Source organism: Chaetodon trifascialis, chromosome 14 (genome assembly GCF_039877785.1).
Source record: "Chaetodon trifascialis isolate fChaTrf1 chromosome 14, fChaTrf1.hap1, whole genome shotgun sequence".
Lineage (NCBI taxonomy): Eukaryota > Metazoa > Chordata > Actinopteri > Chaetodontiformes > Chaetodontidae > Chaetodon > Chaetodon trifascialis.
Genome location: NC_092069.1, coordinates 443,842 through 468,667, shown reverse-complemented (window position 1 = coordinate 468,667; position 24,826 = coordinate 443,842). Strand labels below are relative to the sequence as shown.

Here is a 24,826-nt window from a genome sequence, read left to right as displayed (position 1 = left end):
CAGCAGGTGTCAACAGTCTGAACAAAACTTTATAAAGGAGTGAATTTCACAAAACACAGATTTTTTTTTTTAAACACAGATAGGTGAAGCATTATAATGATCTTACATGTGTTTCCTCCCCTCCTGATTCTACCAGAAGGCTTACCAGAGCAAAAAAAAAGTGTACGTACACAAAATATATGTCTATATATCCTAGCAATGCATGGAAGGGGAGTTTAAATAACGTTAAAACATCGACAGAAATGAGAGGAAAAATTGAAAGCACACACAGGTTTCTGCCATCTTGTTCACTAACACAGGGCTGCAGTCAGTGGGTTCACAATATAGCACATCACAATATAGCAACGTGGTGCATGACAAAGTTGTAAACAAACAAACAAACAAACTGCAGAAGGTCCAAGTAAACAATGCCACTCGCTGGATTCGAACCTGCAAGCTAGAAAGAACACTGATTAGAGGGTAGGAGTGTAAATGACTCCTATGAAAGGTCTGTTGATCAGTTCATCAGTTTTTGAATGTGGCGTATTTCTGACAGGAACGGCTTGCCATAGAATGTGGCTTATTTCTGACAGGAACGGCTTGTCATAGCCATACACTAAGCTTGCAGTGTTCGAGCAGCCGGAATCCAGACCGAACGCTGTCTCGTAGCAGTCACTGAGCAGAGCTACCACTGCAGCCCGGGGAGACAGTGGGAGGGAGGAGGCAAAGGAGGGGCAATCACACACAACGCAGCCGAATTCATTGCTCGCTCCGTCAATAGAGACGGTTCATGCCATCACGGCAGCGTCTCCAAGAACGCCATAAAAGTAGCTAAGTTGGCAACACTGCTCAACGCCCTCTCCGCGCGGTTGACTTTCCCTCTTAGTGTTGTTACGTCTTTTACGTCATGTCGTCAAAACGGCCCAACATCAATAAACTAATGGTAAACTCTAGGATGAACACATGGACATTATCTGAGATAGAAAGCACCATATCACACGAAGAACAGCGTAGACGAATTAACTGCTGGCTGTTGACCAATTTGTTGGTCACGAACGAGGAAGTGATGTCATGACCCGCCTTGATGAGAGGACTGACAGATTACATTACCGTTTGAATTTGAAACAAGCTGAATTGCCATCAAAGTAAAACAACTCAATCACAATTCAGACTGTTCCATCCAGCATCTTCGGTTGTTTCCCTCGAAGATGGATAAAAGGCGTCCTCCAGTGAGCGTTTTTAACCATTCGTTAAAAATGCGCTATGGGTTACTACTGACCCAACAGGCTTTCCATAGTTGTCCTCTCCACAATTTCTTCCGGTGAAACACGCACTGGATGAAGGGCGGGCTGTAACGATACCGTATCTGCACACTGTCACAAGGCAGGAACAGCCGAACAGTTTTCAGTTTGTGTGGTTTTGCTCATGCACAGAACTCCCTCGCCTCTCCATGCTGCTGTGCCGGGTTTCGGTAGTACGCCAGACGCTAGCGAAATGGGGATCGAGGTCACAGCGGGGAAACGGCCTCCTTCACCGTACTCTCTCCCTCAGCTCCAGCCGCTGTCATGGTGTCAGTTCTAGGGAAGGTAGTGCTCAGCCCGCAGAGTCTGCGATTGCTCGGGGATTGTACCGAGAAACAGTGCTGCTTCCCCGGACTGAGTTCCCAATGAAGCTGACCGGACAGAAGCTGCTAGACCGAGAACTCGAGATACAGCAGGTACGACGAACGATGGACGTTGGTCAATGGAAACGTATGACATAGCACATGCCCTATATCTACTAAATTTACTCTGGGTTCGTTCATTTCGGCATACATCAGTTGCGTTCCTTTTGTAAGATATACGGACTCGTTTCTGAATTAAGCAAACTAAAAATAATGTCGGATCATAGCTTAAGTATTAACTTTGGTTTAGTGACACATAACGAAGTTACGTACTCCTCCGGTGCGCGCATTTTTAGTTTTGAACAACATATCTGATTGATGAACTTACTGAGTCCCATGATCACGATGCTTGTTTTGTCGTATGAAAAAGTAAAATTCTCCCTGCGTTTGCAGGAGTGTGGATTTGCAGATTTGTACTCCTGGCAGAGAGAGAGGAAGGTCAAGAAGGAGTTCTGTCTTCATGATGGACCTCCTTATGCCAATGGAGACCCTCACGTAGGACATGCACTCAATAAGGTGATCAGCTAATACTGTGATTGTAATGCTTCAGTAATTCCCCGCTGTTGGTGCATTATAACATACTAATCACTGATGCATTATTTGAATTCTTCCACCATTTGCTGTATAATTTAGACTTTATTGATCTGTAATCTGTAAATTATCCATGCAATCCAACCTGTGCATAACAGTCTGCAAATACAATTTATAATTTCTTAAGATGACGTTTTATTTTATTACACTCTTTTGTATAACAGAAATTCTTAAATAGAGACAGAGCTAGAGCTATACGTTATATACCAGAAAAAAAGTTTCAAGTGATAAATAAATGAACAATAAACAACAATGTGCAATATTGCAGTAGTGCAAATAATATTTAAAATTTGATCTGTTGAAGTTTGTGAGGTTGGTGGAGATTAATTGTTTAAATTACTGTTGTATAGTGTGATGGCTTGTAGCAGGAATGATTTCCTGAAGCGGTCCTTGTGACGGCAGAGCTGGATCAGTCTATTGGAGAAGGAGTTCTGCTGTCTGTCCATGCGGTGGTGAAGAGGATGTTCAGGGTTATCCATAATGGATAACAGTGTGTATAGTGTCCTCCTCTCCAACACCTCCTCAATGGTGTCTAATTTGCAGCCAATAATGGAACCGGCCTTCCTGATCAGTTTGTTCAGTCTGTTGCTGACACCAGCACCGATGCTGCTCCCCCAGCATACTACAGCAAAGAAGAGTGCACTGGCTACAACTGACTGGTAGAAGATCTCCAACATCTTGCTGCACACGTTAAATGATCTGAGTCTCCTTAGGAAATAGTCTGCTCATCCCCTTCTTGTTGACAGCGTATAGTCACTGTTGTAAAAGTTCTAATCTTTCTGGTGGCAGTGACAGTTCAAACACTGCCAAAAGAATACTCAGTTCAGTTCACCATATCTTGTTTGATTCAGATCCTGAAAGATATCCGTAACCGTTTTGAGATGCTGAGGGGACGACAGGTCCATTACATCCCAGGCTGGGACTGCCATGGCCTGCCCATTGAGCTGAAGGCTCTGGGGGAGTTGGGGACCAACAGCCTTAGCCCGCTCCAGATCCGACAGAAAGGTAAAAACAGACACTGGATGAACATGAGGACTATTAGACTTACAGCTGCTGTAATGTGTTGTTGTCATCCCATCCAGCGCAGGCATTTGCAGAGGGGGCCATAGCTCGTCAGAAGGCTGCTTTCCAGCGCTGGGGTGTGATGGCTGACTGGAATCAGTGCTATTACACCTATGACGGGGCCTATGAGGCTGCTCAACTGAAAGTCTTCCAGGAGATACACAGCAAGGTGGGCAGTGTTGCTTTCATTGTCCTACCCACTGAAAAGGCTTAATAACTATGAATGTTACAAATAGGAACATTTAGCAGTTGTTTTAACCAAGTAAAACCACCATAGAATTAATATAGTAAGCACAGGAGTGGGATTGAAACTAAATGTTTACCTGTCAGTGGCTGTACAATTTGACGTTATTAGTTTTTCTGTTGTCTATTTTTTATTCCACTTTGTTGGTCTGCAGGGATTCATCTACCAGGACTATAAGCCAGTCTTCTGGTCTCCTTCATCAAGGTATTGAATTCATATGCTTATTGCAGATTTTGTGGCATGGAGACATCCATATTTTTACTGTTTTCTATTCTGTATTGCCTTAATGTTTCTACTGCTCTTGTGTGATTTTATCTTGTCTCTGTGCTTTTTTTAGAACAGCTCTAGCAGAGGCAGAATTGGAGTACAACCCTGAGCATGTGAGCAGGGCCATCTATGCTACATTCCCCCTGATCACAATGCCACCTCAGATAGTTTCAGAAGCAGGTACTACAAATACACACAAACTGGTAATTCAGAACTTTTTTATAGATTATGCTTCTGATCGACTGGAATCTCTTAACAGTTTATGGGTGCATGTGTGTATGGTTTCTGTACCTCAGCACATCTGGAAAGTGTTTCTGTGTTGGTGTGGACCACCCAGCCTTGGACCATTCACGCCAACCAGGCTGTCTGTTACATGCCCAATGCCCAGTAAGTACCTGCGTCATAAAATTACGTGAAAAATACTGAGCTCTCTGTTCTCAAAAATAGGTAAACTTTACTTGATGAAGCTGTACGCTGTCAGCCTCATCTAAACTTTCATTCACTTCAGCTGTCGTTTGTCATCTTCGTTCCTTTTTGTCGGGTTAAGGTGTTCTTGTCAGACTCAACTCACCTGGGGTTTCTGTCCCAAAGGGAATGTTTCAGCATTGCTTTTTCTTGTTTGCTGTTTTGTGCATTTGTACGGAGTAAGGCTTTTCAAAGTCCAGGCCTTGGTTTACCTAAGGGTGGCTGTGGAGGTAGAGTGGTCGTCCATCTATCAGAAGGTCGGTGGTCCAATCCCTGGCCTTGGCAATCCATATGCTGAGGTATCCCTGGGGAAGATACTGAACCGATGCTGTACCACTGGTGTGTTTGAATGTGTAACGCACATAATGAGCTGGTGGCTTAGCTATGCGAACGGGTGAATGCAGGCTTGTGTTGTAAAAGTGCTTTTAGTGGTTGTCAGACTAGAAGAGTCCATTTACCATTTACATTCACCCACTCTACACACACAGATTTTTGTCCAACTCCATCCTCTCTACTATACTTACATCAGCGTACTGGCCAAATATGGAAAGGGATGGGGTCACTAAGCTTGTGTATTAGATGTCAAGATGTGTCAGTTGGGTATATTGTCATTGGCCAACTGTGTGTTGTGTCCCAAACTGAGTATTTTGTTTGCTGATCCCAAAGGGGAGTTTTTTGTTGCAATAAGGACTCACTGGTAGTTGAGCTGTGAGTTTGTATTGAGCACTGATTGCCTCCTTGGTAAATGTCTGAGAGCATTTTCTATTTAGTTATCATTAGTTTTTTAGTTATCAGAAAATTTCACAATTCACAAAACACAGTGTTTCTAAATTGCTTCTTGCTTTGGCTTTCTGTATTTCATTGTACTGATTAAAAAGATAAAAATAAGAAAGGATTTAGGCTTTCAGCAGAAAATTTCTGTATTCTTTACAGAACAACATTACATGAGAGTTTGACTGTGATATGAATAGTGGTGTTATACAATACGTAGTGTTATGTTTGGAAGTGCTATGTTCTGTGTTTACAGGTATTCTGTGGTGAAGCGGGCCAACACCTCTCAGTTGCTCTTAGTGGCTACTGAGCGCACAGCCAATGTGGCAGCACTACTGGGCACAGAGCTGGAGAGTGTAGACACCTTCATGGGTAATACACACACACACACACACACACACACACACACACACACACACACACACACACACACACACACACACAGCAGTCTTCATTGTGTGTGTCTTCTCACAACCATAACCATACTAGTGTCCCCTGTCCTTCTTTTCCAAGGCTCCCAACTTGAAGGTGGCATCTGCAAACATCCGACAATTCCTCACAAAAAAGTGCCACTATTGCCAGCCAATCATGTAACTATGGCAAAAGGAACAGGTCTGGTCCACACAGCACCAGCTCACGGAATGGAGGATTACAGTGTGGCCTCACAATTTAAACTGTCCGTTGTAGGTTCTATTTTTAAATATCAGCCTTTTGGGAATCAAGAAAAGCTGGTTGTTTGTACCATACAAGATTATGTTTTTTTTTTTAGATATCACAATATTCAACAAACAGGTCTAGTGAAATTCAGTGCTTAAATAATTAGGCAACATTCAAGTAATGAACAGCAATTGGATAATTGATTGCTTGATTGTTTCAAAAGAAAAAAGCAAAACATTGTGGACATACCATGCTTTACGTCTATGTAACTGTGTTTTTCTTCTACCGAAGGAGTGTATGGTGGATGAGGATGGCAAGTTCACTGAACTAGCCGGCCCTGAGCTCCAGAATCTGTATGTGATGAGAGAAGGGACAGAAAAAGGTACCGCCTAAGTGTATGAAAATAAAAATAAACTTTCTTTGCCCATGTAGATATGTGAGTACACTGTGAGTGGTTGTGTTATTTTTCATATCTGTCTGTAACTGTTCTTCCTCTTTCCTGTTTGTGGAATCCTGTGTGTTAGTGATTTCCATGCTGAAGGAGTGTGGGGCTCTGGTGAAGGAGGAGCAGTGTGTTCACAGTTATCCGTATGACTGGAGGACAAAGCAGCCTGTTTTCATTAGGCCGAGCAAACAGTGGTTTATCAACATGGTGACACTTAAAGACAAGGCCAAGGTAAAGCTGGAACACATATTACTGGTTTTCGTCAACCTCCTCTATTTGCTTGGTGAAAGAAATCCTGGTGTTCCTGGTGCACAGAAAGTGGTTTACAGTTGGTTTCCAAGGGGAAAAAAATCTGTTTTTGTGTGTGTTTGTCCAGGAGGCTCTGCAAAAGGTGAGTGTTTTACCAGAGTCAGCACGGGGCAGCTTGCTAGCCATGCTGGACAGACGGACCTACTGGTGCATCTCTAGACAGCGAAGCTGGGGCGTCCCAATACCTGTCTTCTACCACAGAGACACTGGAGAGGCTCTAATCAATAAGTAAGATGATACATGGCACAAATGCAGACAAACAAGCTAGTCCACATGCTTGGATACATAAAAATGTGACATGCATGTTAACATTTTTAGAGATATTTTTTGAGATAGACAAATACTAAGTCATCCTATATCTATATATTCATATTCAAACACAGACACAGAAATATGTTATGTATGTTAAACATTCCCTGTGTGCCTGGCCCCTGCAGACACACAATATCCCATATAGCAAAGCTCTTCAAAGAAAAGGGCAGTAACTGTTGGTGGGAGCTTCCTATTGCAACTTTGCTGCCAGTAGAGGTGCTCAAGAAGGTGAGTGCACTTCATGTGTGTTGGTGTCTATGTGAGGGTGAGATTAAGTTATGACAGAGTTGTGGGTTTGAATTAGCCTCAGTGACGCATTAGATGATATTGGCCATAGTAAAGGGCATGGACAGAATTTCTTGGTGCAGCCAGGGGCCGTAGGGGGTTCGGTTCAATCTACGTTCCTACCCTCACCTATGGTCATGAACTTTGGGTCATGACCGAAAGAATGAGGTCCCGGATACAAGCGGCTGAAATGAGTTACCTCCGCAGGGTGGCGGGGCGCTCCCTTAGACATAGGGTGAGGAGCTCTGTCACCCGGGAGGAGCTCAGAGTAGAGTCGCTGCTCCTCCACACCGAGAGGAGTCAGCTGACGTGGCTCAGGCATCTCTATCGGATGCCCCCTGGATGCCTCCCTAGGGAGGTATTCCAGGCATGTCCCACCGGGAGGAGGCCCCGGGGAAGACCCAGGACACGCTGGGGTGACTATGTCACTCGGCTGGCCTGGGAACGCCTCGGGATCCCCCTGGAAGAGCTGGGGGAAGTGTCCGGGGAGAGGGAAGTCTGGGCGTCCCTGCTCAGACTGTTCCCCCCGCAACCCGGTCCCAGATAAGCGGGAGAAAATGGACGGATGGATGGATGGCCATAGTAAAGGGCATGGCCTATCTAATCCTCCTCTCCTTATCTGAATATTGTAATTAGTGATGCTATTTCAGAGGCTTTTTTAGGGTGATACACCAATTAAAACATCACTAATTAAGTCAAATGTAAAAAAAATAAAAAATAAGATTGGTATTTTCAGTAAGTTCTTTACACCTTTAAAGAAAAGTATAAAATCAATCAATATATAATAAAAGATTTTTGCATTTAGAAGCTTCAGTTGTTCAGAACCCCACTCAGTGTGAAACCTTTTGTGAACATGCATGTTGATTGTTTAATCTACAAAATATCAAAAGCTATATCAAATGGCCATCAGCCAGAGCTCAGTGATGCCTTAAAAATGCCTGTGTTGAAGTGTTTACCAACACAAGAAGACACACAGGCATATTATTGAACCTTCTTGCCAGTTGTCATTAAGTATATACATGTACTACATTACTGCATAACATTTCTACATTATAGATTATTAATTTGATCATGACTGTACAGAAGTCTGCCATATTATTAAATTGTATTATTATGTTTTACTTTATTGCATTCTATGTATGCTCAACATTTCTTTCATGTACATTGTATATATTATATTCCTATATTTTAACTTCTGCACTATTTTATGTCTTAGATTCTCATTTTTTTGCTGGTGTGATTTTCTTTCACACATTTTTTAGCATTGTAGGAGGGAGTCGGAGAACTTAGAATTTCTTTGCCAACTGCATAATTGTTGTGCATACAACAAACGACAGATCTTGAGTTAATAATTTTTTTTTCCTGATGATTGACGTGTATTAATCAACATATTTCTTATGAACAACAAATGGAATGACCATATATGAAATGGCAACTTTTTAATCCCTATTAGCTCATTGTTTTGGTCAACACCTTCAATAGACCCACTGTACACTACCTGTCTACCAGATAGACCAACAGCAGGCAAAGTCAGAGCAACTAGCAGGTTAATATAATAGAACATCTCGCAACTCAGACATTTATATTACTATATTTATATTTATTTGCACTGATATACCTTTGCCAGGAGTTGGTGGAGTTTGAGTTAATGTTATTCTGCCCACTAGTAGCTACAAAATCTATCAGTGCATCTTTAAACATGATTATCTTGTTGTAATCAGTTGTAATCTGTTCAACTAATCAGACCCCTTGTTCACTACTGTTTCCCTGTATGGCTGTGCGTGCACATCAGAGTAAAGCAGGTCCAGTGACTGACTACATTCTTGGAGAAGATGTCCTAGACATCTGGTTTGACAGTGGAGCATCATGGGCTGCTGTACTAGAAGGTACATCTGAAATTTCTTCAGTCTGTCTCGTTATGCATGTACTGCTGAGTACAAATAGATTTAGTTAATTTTGTGGAAATCCACATCTGTGATGCTCTGATTAATGCTAACACCAATACAAGTTTAATTCCATTTATTAATAATAATATATCCTGCTCAATAGAGAAAATGTGATTGTTAAAAACTGATATCCACAGCCACAAATACTTTGGCTGTTACTCACTTCCTCTATAACAATGATAGGCTTTCTAATTCAGTTTTCATAATCTACAAAGTCTCCTTTCATTAGTTTTATTGGAAAGAAAGCTACTTCCATTTGCCTTATGTAGTCCAATTAAGTTGTTTTACAAAGTGCCACTTGCCGACAACAAACCTGGATTAGAAGGCAATGTAGTCTCAGCATAGCATGGTAGCATACCTACCCTCCTGGTCTGCCATGGAGGAAGGATTTGCCGGGATGGGTTAAAAGCCGAGAAAAGAATTTGACTAAAGCACGGCATGTGCAGTTTCCTCTCTGTAACTCTGCATGTGGTTGTAGTGACTAATAAAGGGATGTCTTCTTAACCTTGCCTCGGATAAGTCTTCAAACCATACATCATACACACAAAATGGTGTATAATGTATGTAGTATGTGATAATTTTGATTGAAGAAAAGCATTGTATTCTATGAATCTTGTTTCGAATGTTGGTTGTTTTTGTTGTTGTTTTAAATCTGGAGCAGAAACTGTTTCTCTCAAGTTAGCAGTTAGACACAAGTTCAGTCTTTTTTTAGCCATGCTAGAAGTTTGGCTCTATGGATGACACTGTTGATCAGCCAGCCCCCCACCTTTATGGCTAGTCTAAAATTCTGCACTTGAAATTTTGTACAGACATCCATGTTCTCCTCAGGATTATTCAGACTGACTTTGGTGTCTGGTAGACATTTCCTCTGGCACCACAATTTAGTTGAATTTAAATCTATTCCTTTTAAGTGAAATTTTGTACATCCATCTCCACTTTAAGATAAATTAATAATGTTGGTAATCATGTGACTTATGCCCTGGTGCCATCAGTTGGTCAAAATTTAAATTTGTCAAATATGAATTTTATATATAAATACTTACAAAACTAACATTCCCATTAGCTTCAAATGTACTTTGTAGTCAGTGCTAATTATCAAATATTAGCAGACTAACACGCTAAACTAATATGGTTAACACAGTAATTATTATTGAGAGGCATGCAAAAGTTTGGGTACCCATAGTCAAAATTTCTGTTTCTATGAGTAACTAAGTGACGAAAGGATGACCTCATTTGGAAAAGTCATAAAGTTAAAGATGACTAATTTCTTTAAAGTTTTGAACAAGATGACTTTTTTATTTCCATCTTTCACAGTGTCAAAATGGCAAAAAAGGAAAAAGGCCCGAGGCAAAAGTTTGGGCGCCCTGCATGGTTAGTGTTTACTAACACCCCCTTGAGCAAGTAGCACAGGTTGTAACAGCTTTTTGTGGCCAGCTAAGAGTATTTCAGTTCTTGTTTGGGTGATTTTTGCTTATTCTTCCTGCAAAAGGGTTCTAGCTCTGTGAGGTTCTTAGGCTGTCTTGCATGCACCGCTGTTTTTGAGGTCTATCCACGGATTTTTGATGATCAGATCAGAGGACTGTGAGGGCTACTACAAAACTTTCAGCGTGGTCCTCTTGCAGTAGTCCATTGTGGAGGAGTCCATTGTTTTGAGGTGTGTTCAGGATCATTATCCAGTTGTAGAAGCCTTTCTTTTTTCATCCTCAGCATTTTTACAGATGGTGTGTGATTAGGGCTGGGCGATTAAAAATGATAGCGATATGTCTCGTGATAGACACGTCATCAATATCAATAAAAAATGCGTTCGATAAAAACATTCGATAATTTTTTTTTCTTCGTCGGAAGAAACCTGAAGTTGCAAAGCGAGGTTGGTTGCATGAGCAAAGGCACTCGCTCTCAGGTAACCGAGCAACGTAGGAAGTAATCGCTAATCAGTAAGAGAGACACGCTAACACACCAATCATGTAACGTTATCAAGTTCGGTTGCGCCATCTCGTTGTCTCTCGTTGTCTTTGATGCTTTGCGAGGAGTGAGATGAGAAATAGAAAGTGAGCGCGGCAGCGAGCGAAGAAATTGTCAATAAAACAGGGAAAGTCAGCTCGCCAGTATGGCTTTTTTTTGGATTTTATAAGTCGGACCGTAGTCAGACCAATGTGGTCTGTAACTTATGCAAGACTGTCGTCCCCACCAAGACCGATAATACCACAAACTTATTTAACCACCTTAGCACTTACCTTGGCACGAAGACGTAACGGAGGCAGCGGCATATCATATAGCTAAAGACATGCTTCACTGAGCACTGTGGAGAAGCCAGGTTATACACATCTCTTACAGTGCTTTTTTTTTTCTTAAACACACTTGCAATAAAAATAGAATTGAATAGTTCATGTATGTTTAGAGTAAGAAGACTGACTAAAGTTGTTCATATGTCTCGGCTGGTTTTATAATTCAGTCAAGTCTACCTCAGTTTCTGCTATGTTTCCAAAACACTGCACATATCTGAAAACATTTTATTCAGCAGAAGGTGAATCAGCTTGCGAACTTTCTGCACTAAACCTGCAGGAAAAAAGTTCGCAGGTTTCTCTCTATTTACATTTTTACACTTTTTTTTTTACATCTATTATTTGAGTGTTTTCCATGGTTGTGTTGACATTAACTTTCCTTTCTGCCTTGATAGCTGAGGGGATTATACTGTAAACAGAGGAAGTTTCAATTTAAAATAAAAATGTTTGAATTGAATGTATTTTTCTCCCGGTCCTTATTTTAAATAGGTCATAGAAAATATCAATAATTAACGATATCGACCAATATAAAACACTTATATCGCAATAGAGTTTTCAGCCATATCGCCCAGACCTATGTGTGATGTTTGCTTCCAGAATTTGCTGGTATATGATTGATTGATGATTGGCCTGAACCAGCTCTATATGGAAAGTGTCCTGAGACAACTTTTGTTGTGATTTGGTGCTATACAAATTAAATTAAATTGAACCGAATCCACTCTTCCCTTTTCTCCAAAACATACTATTGCTTATTCCAACCAAAAAGTTGTAGTTTAACGTCATCAGTCCACAGGACTTGTTTTCAACATTTATCGGGCTTGTTTAGATGTTGCTTTGCAAACTTCCATCCATCCATTTTCTATACCGCCTATCCCTTTCGGGGTTGCGGGAGGGCTGGAGCCTATCCCAGCTTCAACGGGTGAGAGGCGGGGTCGCCAGCCGATTGCAGGGCAACATGCAAAGACAGACAACCATTCACGCTCACACTCCCACCTAAAGGGAATTTAGAGTCACCAATCAACCTAATGAGCATGTTTTTTGGTCTGTGGGAGGAAGCCGGAGTACCTGGGGAGAACCCACGCATTTGCATCACCTGCCCTTTTGTAATGATGACTATAAACAAGCCATAGACCTAACAAGCTAATTTAGGTCTTTATCTCCTTATCTGCGAGCTCATCTCTCAAGGTTCCCAAACTCTTGTATGCTTTTCCTTTCCTTTTTTCACTCAAAATTGTACAAATCAAAAATAATACATTAATCTTACGTACTTACTCTTCTACTCACTTAACCATTCACAGTAACAGTAACAGAAATTTTGACCAGTGGTGCCCAGTTTTTTTCATGCCACTGTACCTGTTTACCATCAGCATGTAAGCATTGCCACTGTGAGTATATTAGTGTGCTGACATTGGCAGCATTTAAAGCACAGCTGAGCCTAAGTACAGCCTCACACAACAGCTAGCATGGCTGGTGACTCTGCTTGTTCTAAAACAGGTCACAGGGGACCAGATAATCCCAGCAGTTTTTGTCTCAAAATTATTTAGATAGAGATGTCACTTGTTTGCTTGTGAATCAGAATACAAGACCAGATGGACTTCAAAATTGAACTTGCTCACTGTCGATGTTTGTCATTTCCAGAGGAGATAGAGCGGGACACTGAGGAGCCCGAGTCACATCTCAGCTGGCTCCCTGCCCCGCTTCGCAAACCTCTAGTCACAGGTTATTTGATGATCCACCCCCTGTGGTCAATACAGTAGTCTTTGTCTTCTAATATGTCTTTGGCCCTCTCTGTCTTTGTTTCTCGGGCTTTTATTTCTGTCACGCCTCCATCTGCTCGTACATCCTCTATTTGCTTTCAGATGTACTTGGATGCTTTGTAATTATATGTTGAATACACATGAATGGGATGCGGATAGGACTATTTATGAATACCAAATGTGGACGTAGGAGATTACAAGGAAGCACCTGGCCTGAGAAAACACTACCAGTTTGCTTCTTTTTCCAGGATTGGCCAAAACTCTGCACTTCTCTAGATATCTGTTTTGTTTGTGCATTGATTCAGATGGACAAGGCTGAAAGTTGTTTGTGTCTGTGATTCCATGGCTACAATGCCTGTTTGTTAGAAAACTGCTTACATAAAACTTGTAAGCATCTCGAGTTAAAATAGACAAAACAGCAATTTATAGACTGTATGGACAAGGCACACTTATCTTGAACAATGATCACCTTTAAGTGTAGTCATTGCACACATGATGGCTTGTTGCAATTTTACAGGTAACACTGGCTGGTCTTTCTTGTCTTTCCAGATACTTCTGTCCTCTAAGAGATCCACTAACCATATTGTTTACCAAATTTTTGTGACATGAGTGTGCAAGTTACTTTTCACCTATTTTCTTCCTCTGCAACCTGCCCTACTCCATCCCTCCAGAGTCAGACTCCAGGGCAGATGCATATGTGGAAGGGAAGGACCAGATTGGAGGCTGGTTTCAGTCCTCACTGCTCACCAGTGTAGCCGTCAGGAACAAGGCACCATACAAGTGAGTGTCTTGTCTACTCACTTTGACATGCACTAGGTCTAAATGCTCTAAATGTTGGTGTGTGCCAGATGCATAGAAAAATATAGTGAATTGTGTCTACCATTGCAGTACAAAATCTTGCAATTTAGTGGATACATTTTTCTAACATGAATAGAATGCATCTGGTGGACATTGCTATCACAAGCCTAAAACAAGCTTTTGATTGGTCATTGGTGAAACTGATAGTGACACTTATCTTCAAGTATCAAGTTTATCAGTTTGAAGTTGCTGAAATATTTTTAGTTTAACTTAGTTGAAAAATAGACAAAGAAGCCCCTACTTTAAGGGCTACCCCAGCAATTTGTTACTGCACTTTTAGAAAGTGCAGTAACAAAGTAATTAAAGTAAATATATTTTTTAAATGGTCAAAATTAAGCAGCAGAAGTTAACATATCCTGATTTTTGGTCTCTAATATGGGTGAAACTCCAAAATCACTTGATCCTTCTTTTTCCATAATGCAACTTGATAGTGTCCTTCAAAATAGACTCCACTTGCCTCATAAATGGCCTCGTCTTTGAAAACCCTGCGATAACCATGATCACATCATCAGGGTTATTTTTCCAAACTTTAGTAAGTAGTCATATGCACTACCGTTCAAAAGTTTGGGGTCCCCTAGAAATGTCCCAATTTTTAAAGAAAAGCAATTTTTCAATGAAGATAACATTGAATTAATCAGAAATACAGTCTAGACATTGTTAATGTGGTAAATTACTATTCTAGCTGCAGATTTTTAATGGAATATCTACATAGGTGTACAGAGGCCCATTTCCAGCAACCATTACTGCTGTGTTCTAATGGTACATTTTGTTAGCTAATCGTGTTGAAAGGCTAATTGATGATTAGAAAACCATTGTGCAGTTATGTTAGCACAGTTGAAAACTGTTGTGCTGATTAGAGAAGCTATAAAACTGGTCTTCCTTTGAGCTTGTTGAGTATCTTGAGCATCAGCATTTGTGGGTTTGATTATACTCTCAAAATGGCCAGAAAAAGAGAACTTACTTCTTGAACTGGACAGTCTATTCTTGTTCTGAGAAATGAAGGCTATTCCATGCGAGAAATTGGCAAGAAACTGAAGATTTCCTGCAACAGTGTGCACTACTCCTTTCAGAAAACAGCACAAACGGGCTTTAACCAGAATAGAAAGAGAAGTGGGAGGCCCTGGTGCACAACTAAGCAAGAGGACAAGTACATTAGAGTCTCTAGTTTGAGAAATAGACACCTCACAGGTCCTCAACTGGCAGCTTCATCAAATGATACCCACAAAACACCAGTCTCAACGTCCAAAGTGAAGAGGCGACTCTTCTAGGCAGAGAAAAAGCCATATCTAAGACTGGCCAATAAAAGGAAAAGATTAAGGCCAAAAGAATACAGACATTGGACAGAGGAAGGTTGGAAAAAAGTGTTATGGGCAGACAAATCTAAGTTTGAGGTGTTTGGATCACACAGAAGAACATTTGTGAGATGCAGACCAAGTGAAAAGATGCTGGAGGAGTGCCTACTTCCTCATAAAACAGGACAATGACCCAAAGCACACCTCCAAACTATGCAAGAACTATTTAGGGAAGAAGCAGTCAGATGGTATTCTGTCTGTAATGGAGTGGCCAGTGCAGTCACCAGATCTCAACCCTATTGAGCTGTTGTGGTACATAAGAAGTGCCCATCAGGCCAATCCAACTTGTGGGAGGTGCTTCAGGAAACGTGGGGTGAAATCTCAGGCGCATCTCAGGTATTTAACCTCTGTGGGGATGTTATCACAGTCATTGAAATCACTCGGATGTGGCTTGCTGTGTGAACAACATTCAATATGGTGTTGCATGTGGCCAGTTGTGAAAAGTTCGGGGGATTTTATAGACAAAAGCATGTTTGTGCCAGTAGCTCACCAGTATCCTCCAATGTGGCCAACCTCTCGGGCAGAGCCCTGAACTCCTTCAGAGGGACAGCACTGAACCACTGGTTTAGATATGTGGACAACATGCGAGTCAAAATCAAAACCCAAGCCTTCACAGAACGCATTAACCCAGTGGACAATAAAATCAAGTTCACACAAAAGGATGATATAACGGCTTGAGATCCAGGAACAACACTGCATCTTCACACTAACAGGGGGTGAAGAGAACAAATACAAACACAACATCGTCATTCCATTTGTGTTTGGAGCATCTGCAAAGCTCAGGAGGATTTTCAACAAACAACAAACTACAACAACAACAATGTGTTTTTCAAACCCAGCAACACACTAAGAGAGAAACCGTTCCACCAGAAAGACTGCACACCCAAGCACAAGAAATATATGTTGTGTATGCCATCCAGTGCCATGAGGAATGCACAGACTTACATACTGGCAAAACTAAACAATCATTGAGCAAAAACATGGCTCAGCACAGGAGGGCCAACTGCCTACATAATTTTTGTCTTTTTAATTGTAAAGTTTCAGCCAGTGTGAAATACAATATCCTCATTTTGTCAATATAAGAAACTGATGTGTATTTGTATGTAGGTCTCTGGTAGTCCATGGCTTTGCTGTCAGTGAGAAAGGAGAGAAAATGTCCAAATCTCTCGGCAATGTTGTGGATCCTGATGCAGTCATAAATGGAGGAAAGGTAAGTTTAGGGAAGAGATTGTGAAATGTCTCCAACAAATTGGCCTCTGGGAAGCTGTCCTGTGACTTCAAAAAGATTTTGATTAATATGTAAAATGATTTGGTCATTTGTAATCAAACATTTTAAAAACTCCATTGTGACTGTATAACACTGTAGCAATATCTGTGCTATTTCACAACCTGTTACAATTAAAACTAATTTGCAATCTGCAATTCAAAATACACCAAGGAGTAAGTGGTAAGTTTTTAGTGGTTCGTAAAGTTGTGTAAGTAGACATACAAATATTCTCATAGATAAAATTTGTTTTTGTTTATATATTTTCAGGACCCCAGTATGCCAGCCTATGGGGCAGATGTGCTCCGCTGGTGGGTGGCAGAGTCAAATATATTCTCTGAGGTTCATATTGGACCCTCTGCACTTAACTCAGCCAGAGACAGCATCAGCAAGGTACCAGTGCAGTAAGGACAAGTGTTACCTTACAGCTAGTTATTTTTTCAGAACTGCTTTCACACTCTATCCATGTTTCTCTCCCAGTTGAGGAACACACTGAGGTTCCTGCTCGGCAACCTGTGGGGCTTTGACCCCCGTGTGCAGGCTGTGGACCCCAAAGAGATGCACTACATTGATCAGTACATGTTGCACTTGCTCCACGAGTACAGCATCAAGGTGTGTTTAGGTATTTTACTTGTTGATCTCAGTCAAAACTGAACCAGCTGCTGAAACGAGGGTACTTGTGAAAGCCACTGAGGTGTGTGCATATGCGTGCGTGCGTGCGTGCGTGCGTGCGTGCGTGCGTGCGTGCGTGCGTGCGTGCGTGTGTGTCACTCACTGCAGGTGACAGACGCCTACAGTGAGTTTGATGCTAGCAGGGTCATCCGTGTCCTCCAAGCTTTCATCACAAAAGACCTCTCCAGCTTTTACTTCAGCATCATCAAAGACAGGTAAAGGCTTGCCACAACATGAAAACCACAGTTGCCATACTTTGTTTAGCTATGCTGTTTTTCTGCCAATGGCCTTACTTTGCATTAAGTGTCTTTTTTCTTTGTCCTCCTTTGTCTCTCCACCATTCTGTTCTTTTATTTCTGCCTTTTTCAATCAGGTTATACTGTGATCCAAAGGACTCTTTGGGAAGAAGATCATGTCAGACGGTTTTAGAGGAAATTCTGGATGGAGTGACCAGATCCATAGCTCCCATCCTGCCACATCTAGCTGAAGAGGTCTATCTATATGCACCCGGACATGAGAGTATGTGCCTCTTGGTTTGTGTTGTCAGACTATTGAGGTTACTCCTTCTGGAGTATAATTTGTATTTGCTTGCTAAGAAGAGCACTCATAAACTGTAATTATTTCTGCAGAAGGAGAGACATTATTCAAGAGTGGCTGGATCAAAAGCAGTTCTGTGTGGCGGCAACCAGGATTGGAAGAGGCAGTGGAAGGGGCATGTGCCATCAGGGACTCCTTTCTGTCTTCCATTCCTGGCAAAAATGTAGCTCAGTATGACCTCACCATTGCCATTGAACCCGGTTTGCTGTTTGAACTCATGGAGGTAAATCAAGTGTTGTCAGCAAGACACTATCTCCACATGCTGAAGCAATAGACTGTGCCTTTAAATGATTAAGTTTAAGTATAATGATTATGTTTCTAGTTGTTAAACTCCTTATTGAAACAAATGCAGAAATTGGTATCCCATGGCTTGAGGACCTTCATACACCATATATACGGTGTGTGTGTGTGTGTGTGTGTGTGTGTGTGTGTGTGTGTGTGTGTGTGTGTGTGTGTGTGTGTATGTATGTATGTATAGCCCAATATTATTCCTACCCCTGGCAAATTTTGACTTACTTTTATTCAACCAGCAAGTTTTTCTTGATTGGAAATGACACAGGTGTCTCCCAGAAGATAAGAAGACGATGTACACGAGGCTTCATTGTGGAAAAAATATTTAAAAATATTTCTTTACATTTGAATAAAAAGTGGTATGTCCAAAATTATTCATACCCTTCTCAATAAGTAATAGAAAAGCCTTTATTGGCCATTACAGCAATCAAACGCGTCCTATAATTGCTGACCAGCTTCTTGCATGTCTCCACCGGTATTCTTGCCCATTCATTTTTAGCGATGAACTCCAACACTTTCAAGTTGGAGGGTCTCCTTGCCATCACCCTGATCTTTAGCTCCCTCTACAGATTCTCAATTGGATTCAAGTCAGGACTCTGGCTGGGCCACTGCAAAACATTAATGTTTTTGTCCACTTACCATTTCTTCAAAACTTTTGATGTGTGTTTTGGGCAGCTGTTGTGCTGAAATGTCCACTTGTGTCAAAGGCCAAGTTTCTTTGCAGACTGCCTGATGTTGTTGAGAATCTTGATGTATTGATCTTTTTTCATGGTGCTGTTTACTGTAATTAGGTTCCCTGGTCCATTGGCTGAAAAGCACCCCCAAAGTATTATGTGTCCACCACCATGTTTGACAGTGGGGATGGTGTTCTTGGGGTTGAAGGCTTCTCCTTTTTTACGCCAAATGGAGGATACACCATTGTGGCCAAACAATTAAATTTTTGTTTCATCTGACCATAAAACAGAAGACCATAAGTCTTCTTCTTTGTCCAGATGAGTATTCGCAAAGGCCAAGGGCCTGGAGAAGTGGTGTCCTCCTTGGTCTGCGTCTGTGGAACCCAGCAGTGTGCAGTGTCCATTGGACTGTCTGCCTTGAGACGTTGCCACCAGCAGAGTCCAGATTCACCAGGATGGCCTTGGTGGGGATCCTTGCATTCTTTTTCACCTCTCTCACTATCCTCTTGGCCGACACAGGTGTCACTTTTGTCTTCTGACCACGTCCTCTGAGATTTTCCACAGTATTGAACGTCTTGTATTTTTTTTTAATAATATTTTACACTGCAGCCACTGGAACCTGAAAACATTTAGATATGACCTTATAGCGGGCTGCACGGTGGTGCAGCAGGTAGTGCGCGTGCCTCACAGCAAGAAGGTCGCAGGTTCGATTTCCGGGTCGGGCCTTTCTGTGTGAAGTTTGCATGTTCTTCCTGTGCATCGTGGGTTCTCTCCTCCCACAGACCAAAAACATGCTCATTAGGTTGATTGGTGACTCTAAATTGCCCCTAGGTGTGAGTGTGAGTGTGAATGGCTGTGTGTATGTGCCCTGCGATCGGCTGGCGACCGGTCCAGGGTACACCCTGGACCGGTACCTGTGTCATATCCAGTCAAGAAAAAACTTGCTGGTTCAATAAAAGTAACTTAAGTCAAGGGGTATGAATTATTTTGGGCTTGACTGTATATGGATGTATATGTATATGTATATACACATATATGTGTGTGTGTGTGTGTGTGTGTGTGTGTGTGTGTATGTACAGTACCAGTCAAAAGTTTGGACGCACCTTCTCATTGGTTTTTCTTTATTTTTTTTATTTTCTTCATTGTTTCATTGTTAATACTGAAGACATTCAAACTATGAAGGAACACATATGGAATTAGTGTTAAACAAACCAGAATCTGTTTTATATTTTAGATTCTTCAAAGTAGCCACCATTTGCTTTGATGACAGCTTTGCACAATCTAGCATTCTCTCAGTCAGCTTCATGAGGTAGTCACCTGGAATCGTTTTCCAACAGTAATGAAGGAGTTCCTAGAGGTGCTGAGCACTTGTTGGCAGCTTTGCCTTCTCTCTGTGGTCCAACTCATCTGAAACAATCTCAATTGGGTTTAGGTCAGGTGATTGTGGAAGCCAGGTCATCTGACTAGTGATGGGAATTCCAGCTCTTTTAAGAGAGCCGGTTCTCATGGCTCGGCTCTCATAAAAGAGCCGGCTCTTTCAGCTCCCAAGTGGCTCCTCAGATTTTTTGTAGCTTAAATTAAATTATTACCAAAATAATGTAAAATTATGTGTAAAATTAATTATTAATGCACAAAACATACTTTATATCAAATTTTACTGCATTTCCTGCGGTCGCTCATTTTCTCACCTTTCCAGCGTTTTTTCTGTTGCGGCTGTGTGTGTGTGTGTGTGTGTGTGTGTGTGTGTGTGTGTGTGTGTGTGTGTGTGTGTGTGTGTGTGTGTAACCCCCACTCCTCCCCCTCCTGCTCAGTGCGTATCACGTGTGGCTTGAATGAAAAAAAAGTCAAGAAAAAAAAACTTTAAAAAAATTACCAAAGCAGCTCCCACTGGCTCTGATTGTTCACTTCAAAGAGCCGGCTCTAAGAGCCATTTCATTCACGACCGACACATCAATACATCTGACGCAGCACTCCATCGCTCTCTTTCTTGGTCAGATAGCCCTTACATAACTTGGAGGTGTGTTTGGGGTCATTACCCTGTTGAAAAACAAATGACAGTCCCACTAAGCGCAAACGAGATGGGATGGCATATCGCTACAGAATGCTGCGTTAGCCATGCTGGTTAAGTGTGTCTTGAATTTTGAATAAATCACCAACGATGTCACCAACAGCACCCCCACACCATCACACCTCCTCGATGCTTCACGGCAGGAACCACACATGTAGAAACTATCCGCTCACCTTTTCTGCGTCTTACAAAAACATGGTGGGTGGAGCCAAAAATCTCAAATTTGGACAGATCAGACCAAAGGACAGATTTCCATTGGTCTAATGTCCATCCATTATGTTTCTTCCCAAGTAATTCTCTCCTTCTTCTTACTCTTCACCAGAAGTGGCTTTTTTGCAGCAATTCGACCATGAAGGTTCTTATTGAGATGTGTCTGCTATTTGAACTCTGTGAAGCATTTATGTGGGCTCTAATCTGAGGTGCTGTTAATCTGTATACACACATACACCCACATATATATATATATATATATATGTGTGTGTGTGTGTGTGTGTGTGTGTGTGTGTGTGTGTGTGTGTATATATATATATATATATATATTATTATTATTATTATATTATATATATATTAGAGAGAGAGAGAGAGAGATCTATAGATATCAGAAATACTTTATTTTACTATTATACTATTATATATAAAAAACAAAATATATGTGACCAGCCATGAGAAAACCTGCAACAAGTTTCCATTTTGAGTTATTTACAGATTCTGAAAGTGTAGTTTCTAAGCTTTCCAACGATGTCTAACACATGGAAATCTGAAAATATTAGTGATGTATCCACCACTGAGGCCGATTCAATACGCAGCCGCCAATACAATACATTAACGATATACTGAGCTAGAGTTGGGCGGTATCCAAATTTTGATACCGTCAAACTTTCCCCACATTTTCCCGGGGTGTACGGTATTACTGTGACTAATTAAAAATCACTTTGCAGGGCAGTGTGACATGCGCGCAGTTCAGATGGTCAATGCTCACACGAAGAAGTACCAGTCCTAACTTGTACCAGAATGACGGGGAGAAACTCAGTTAAAAGCCTCTACCAAGCACTGCCACCCAAAAGAAACATAATTCATACCCCACGAAATTATATGCGCATTTAACGACAAAGACGTTAACAGCGCACGTCAGTGGCACTGGATCTGCTGATTTCACCACTTCACGCAAACCACCAAAGCCCGGTATCATATGAAAACAGACGGTCTGATGACCACGAAGATGTCTGCCTCCTCAATGTGCGAGAAAAACTCAGCGAGCTAGCAGCCAAAGAGTACCAGGAAAGAAAACTTCGCTAAATCATAAAGTATGTCTTACCTTTGCTGTTTTGTGGTCAAAAGTTATATTCCAGCCCGAAAAAACGCTGCCAATGTCTCCTCCTATGACTCTCTGTTAGTTTGAGATCAATCACGAAGGTCCTGCTTGTTTACATAAAAAGGAGGGGGTTTCTAGATTGGAGGGAGCGCTCTTCATGCAATAACCTATCTATCTATATGGTGAATGTGGGCGGGTTGCTGAGCTATTGACCGGCGTAACCACGCAGTTAGTTTCACCGCTCTGTCTCATGAATGAGCAGAGCGCTTACAGAGGACTTTGCTGAGCAGCCCGAAGTGTGATTTTACTGTTTTATTTGCATTTCGGCCTTTTATGAGAGCTAAGAACAATAGCAAGCAGAAAAGGGCTGAAAAAGCGTTTTCAACAGAGGAGTTTCTCCGTATGCTTGGAGGAGATAACGGTACTCTACCAGACGCGCCCATATGAGCGCCTGGACATACCTGTGTTAAAACATCTGTAAAACTGCTCAGCTTCATTTTTTTAGCATGTAATTTTGCACAGTCACCTTTTTCTCGAGTAAAAATTCAACCGGATAGATTGAACAGAGTGGACTTCATTTTTGTTATGACGATGCTACAATTATGGTAGACCCCTATAGACCTATATGTGCAGCATTTTTTTAATGACGGTAATGAAACTGATACCGTTGCTATTTTTAGATACCGGGATACCTTATTACCGGATAACCGCCCAACCCTAACTGAAGCCTCTGTCGATGCGATTCGCTCCTGTTCACGATACGATGCAATTCAAAAATGATTTGATAACGATATGACTCGCTTACAAAGAGATTGGGTTCGATATGATGTGATCCAGTTCGATACAGTTAGTTGTGGTACGAGAGTGTGCCCATATAAGATTTCTTATAGCACAATTCTGCTTTACTCTCTGTATCAATTTGAGAGATGCATGTAATATTTGGTTTGCTTTTACTGAGCAAACCAATAAATCCTATTTTTAAAAAAGACAAAATTCAGTATGTATAGACAGAGCATTACATTTTATTTATAATAAGCAATCCTTACTCCAAATTATGTTCTCTCTCTCTCTACAATTTTACAAAATGTATAAAACTCCACAGTTTAACAGTTTCAGAAAGCACAGTATTAACAACGTGCATGGTCAGGTTCATTGTGCTACTGACGTAATTGATAGCTGTTTGGCATTGTTTGCAGTCAGCGTCCTCCTCTCTGACAGCACCGTCAGAGAATCACACTCCATTCCCACAACGTTACTGGCCTTGTGGATCAGTTTGTTGAGTCTGTTGGCGTCCACCATCCTCAGCCTGCTGCCCCAGCACACAACAGCATAGAGAATAGCACTAGCCACCACAGACTCATAGAAAATCCTGAGCATAGTCCAGCAGATGTTGAAGGACCTCAGTTGCCTGAGAAAATAGAGGTGACTCTGGCCCTTCCAGTAGAGAGCATCAGTGTTCTTTGCCCAGTCCAGTTTATTGTCAGTATGTACCCCCAGGTACTTGTAATCCTCCACAATATCCACACTGAGCCCCCTGGATGGAAACAGGGGTCACCATTGCCTTGGTTCTCCTCAGGTCCACTACCAGTTCCTTAGTCTTTGACATATTTAGTTGCAGATGGTTCTGCTCACGCCATGTGACAAAGTTGTCAATACACAGTACAGTAGCCCCGTACTCATCTTCATCACCCTTGCTGATACATCCAACTATCACAGAATCATCAGAAAACTCCGAAGATGGCAGGTCTCTGTGCAATAGTTGAAGTCTGTGGTGTAGAGGGTGAAGAGGAAGGGAGAGAGGACAGTCACCTGCAAGGCCCCAGTGTTGCTGACCACTCTGTCTGACACACAGTGTTGCAGGCACATGTACTGTGGTCTGCCATTCAGGTAGTCCACAATCCAGGACACTAGGGGGGCATCCACCTGCATTGCTGTCAGCTTGTCACCCAGTGGAGCTGGACAAAAGGTGTTAAATGCACTGGAGAAGTCAAAAAACATAACCCTCACAGTGCTCGCCGGCTTGTCCAGGTGGGCGTAGACACAGTTGAGCAGGTAGATGAAGGCATCCTCAACTCCAAGTCGGGGCTGATAGGCGAACTGGAGGGGGTCCAAGAGTGGCTTGACCATGGGCTGGAGCTGCTCCAGGACAAGTCTCTCCAGGGTCTTCAAGATGTGGAAGGTCAGTGCCACAGGTCTGTAGTCCTTGGAGGCCCTTTGGCACAGGAACGAGGAAACTGATGATGTATGGTGTATGAAGGTCCTCAAGCCATGGGATACCTATTTCTGCATTTGCTTCAATAAGGAGTTTAACAACTACTGATCACACACAAACACACACACACACACACACACACACACACACACACGTACATGTATATATTTTCTTTTGGCTCTCAACGAAGGCGGACGCTTTTTCTCTCGCCCCCTCCCTGCCCTTATCTGCCCTGCTGCTGCTCTTTGTCTTGTGCTGTCTGTGTCTGATCTATTGGAGCCTCTCACTGCATTTTCTCCGAAACCTAAAATCATGGATTTGATCAGCTGGTCTCTCAATGCAATCGACCAAATTTTCTCGACAACGAGACTGAGTCAAGGTGAGCCCTCCTGCCCTGACGGAACGTTTGCAGCCAGATACACGATGGACTCCTGGGAGGGGTGGAGGATCGTGTGCTTTCCTTTCCGTTGAGGATGTTGAAGATGTCTACA

General features: G+C 41.9%; 1 protein-coding gene across 2 annotated transcripts in view; it reads left to right on the top strand.

The window, feature by feature from the left end:
* Nucleotides 1–1,284: 1,284 nt before the first annotated feature.
* iars2 (isoleucyl-tRNA synthetase 2, mitochondrial) overlaps nt 1,285–24,826 on the top strand; it is a 36,504-nt gene continuing 12,962 nt past the window's right edge. Inside the window, exons 1-22 of one of the 2 annotated variants that reach the window (XM_070978608.1) lie at nt 1,285–1,696; nt 2,036–2,158; nt 3,085–3,238; nt 3,316–3,464; nt 3,694–3,743; nt 3,877–3,986; nt 4,103–4,193; nt 5,299–5,414; nt 5,556–5,725; nt 5,991–6,081; nt 6,224–6,375; nt 6,521–6,681; nt 6,891–6,993; nt 8,843–8,936; nt 12,917–12,997; nt 13,707–13,815; nt 16,353–16,455; nt 16,780–16,902; nt 16,990–17,121; nt 17,290–17,396; nt 17,555–17,700; nt 17,811–18,001. In XM_070978608.1, coding sequence (XP_070834709.1) covers nt 1,430–1,696; nt 2,036–2,158; nt 3,085–3,238; nt 3,316–3,464; nt 3,694–3,743; nt 3,877–3,986; nt 4,103–4,193; nt 5,299–5,414; nt 5,556–5,725; nt 5,991–6,081; nt 6,224–6,375; nt 6,521–6,681; nt 6,891–6,993; nt 8,843–8,936; nt 12,917–12,997; nt 13,707–13,815; nt 16,353–16,455; nt 16,780–16,902; nt 16,990–17,121; nt 17,290–17,396; nt 17,555–17,700; nt 17,811–18,001 — 2,823 coding nt within the window. In that variant the 5' untranslated portion in view covers nt 1,285–1,429. The remainder of the gene's footprint in view (nt 1,697–2,035; nt 2,159–3,084; nt 3,239–3,315; nt 3,465–3,693; nt 3,744–3,876; nt 3,987–4,102; nt 4,194–5,298; nt 5,415–5,555; nt 5,726–5,990; nt 6,082–6,223; nt 6,376–6,520; nt 6,682–6,890; nt 6,994–8,842; nt 8,937–12,916; nt 12,998–13,706; nt 13,816–16,352; nt 16,456–16,779; nt 16,903–16,989; nt 17,122–17,289; nt 17,397–17,554; nt 17,701–17,810; nt 18,002–24,826) is intronic. The other variant, XM_070978609.1, reaches the window with a different exon arrangement.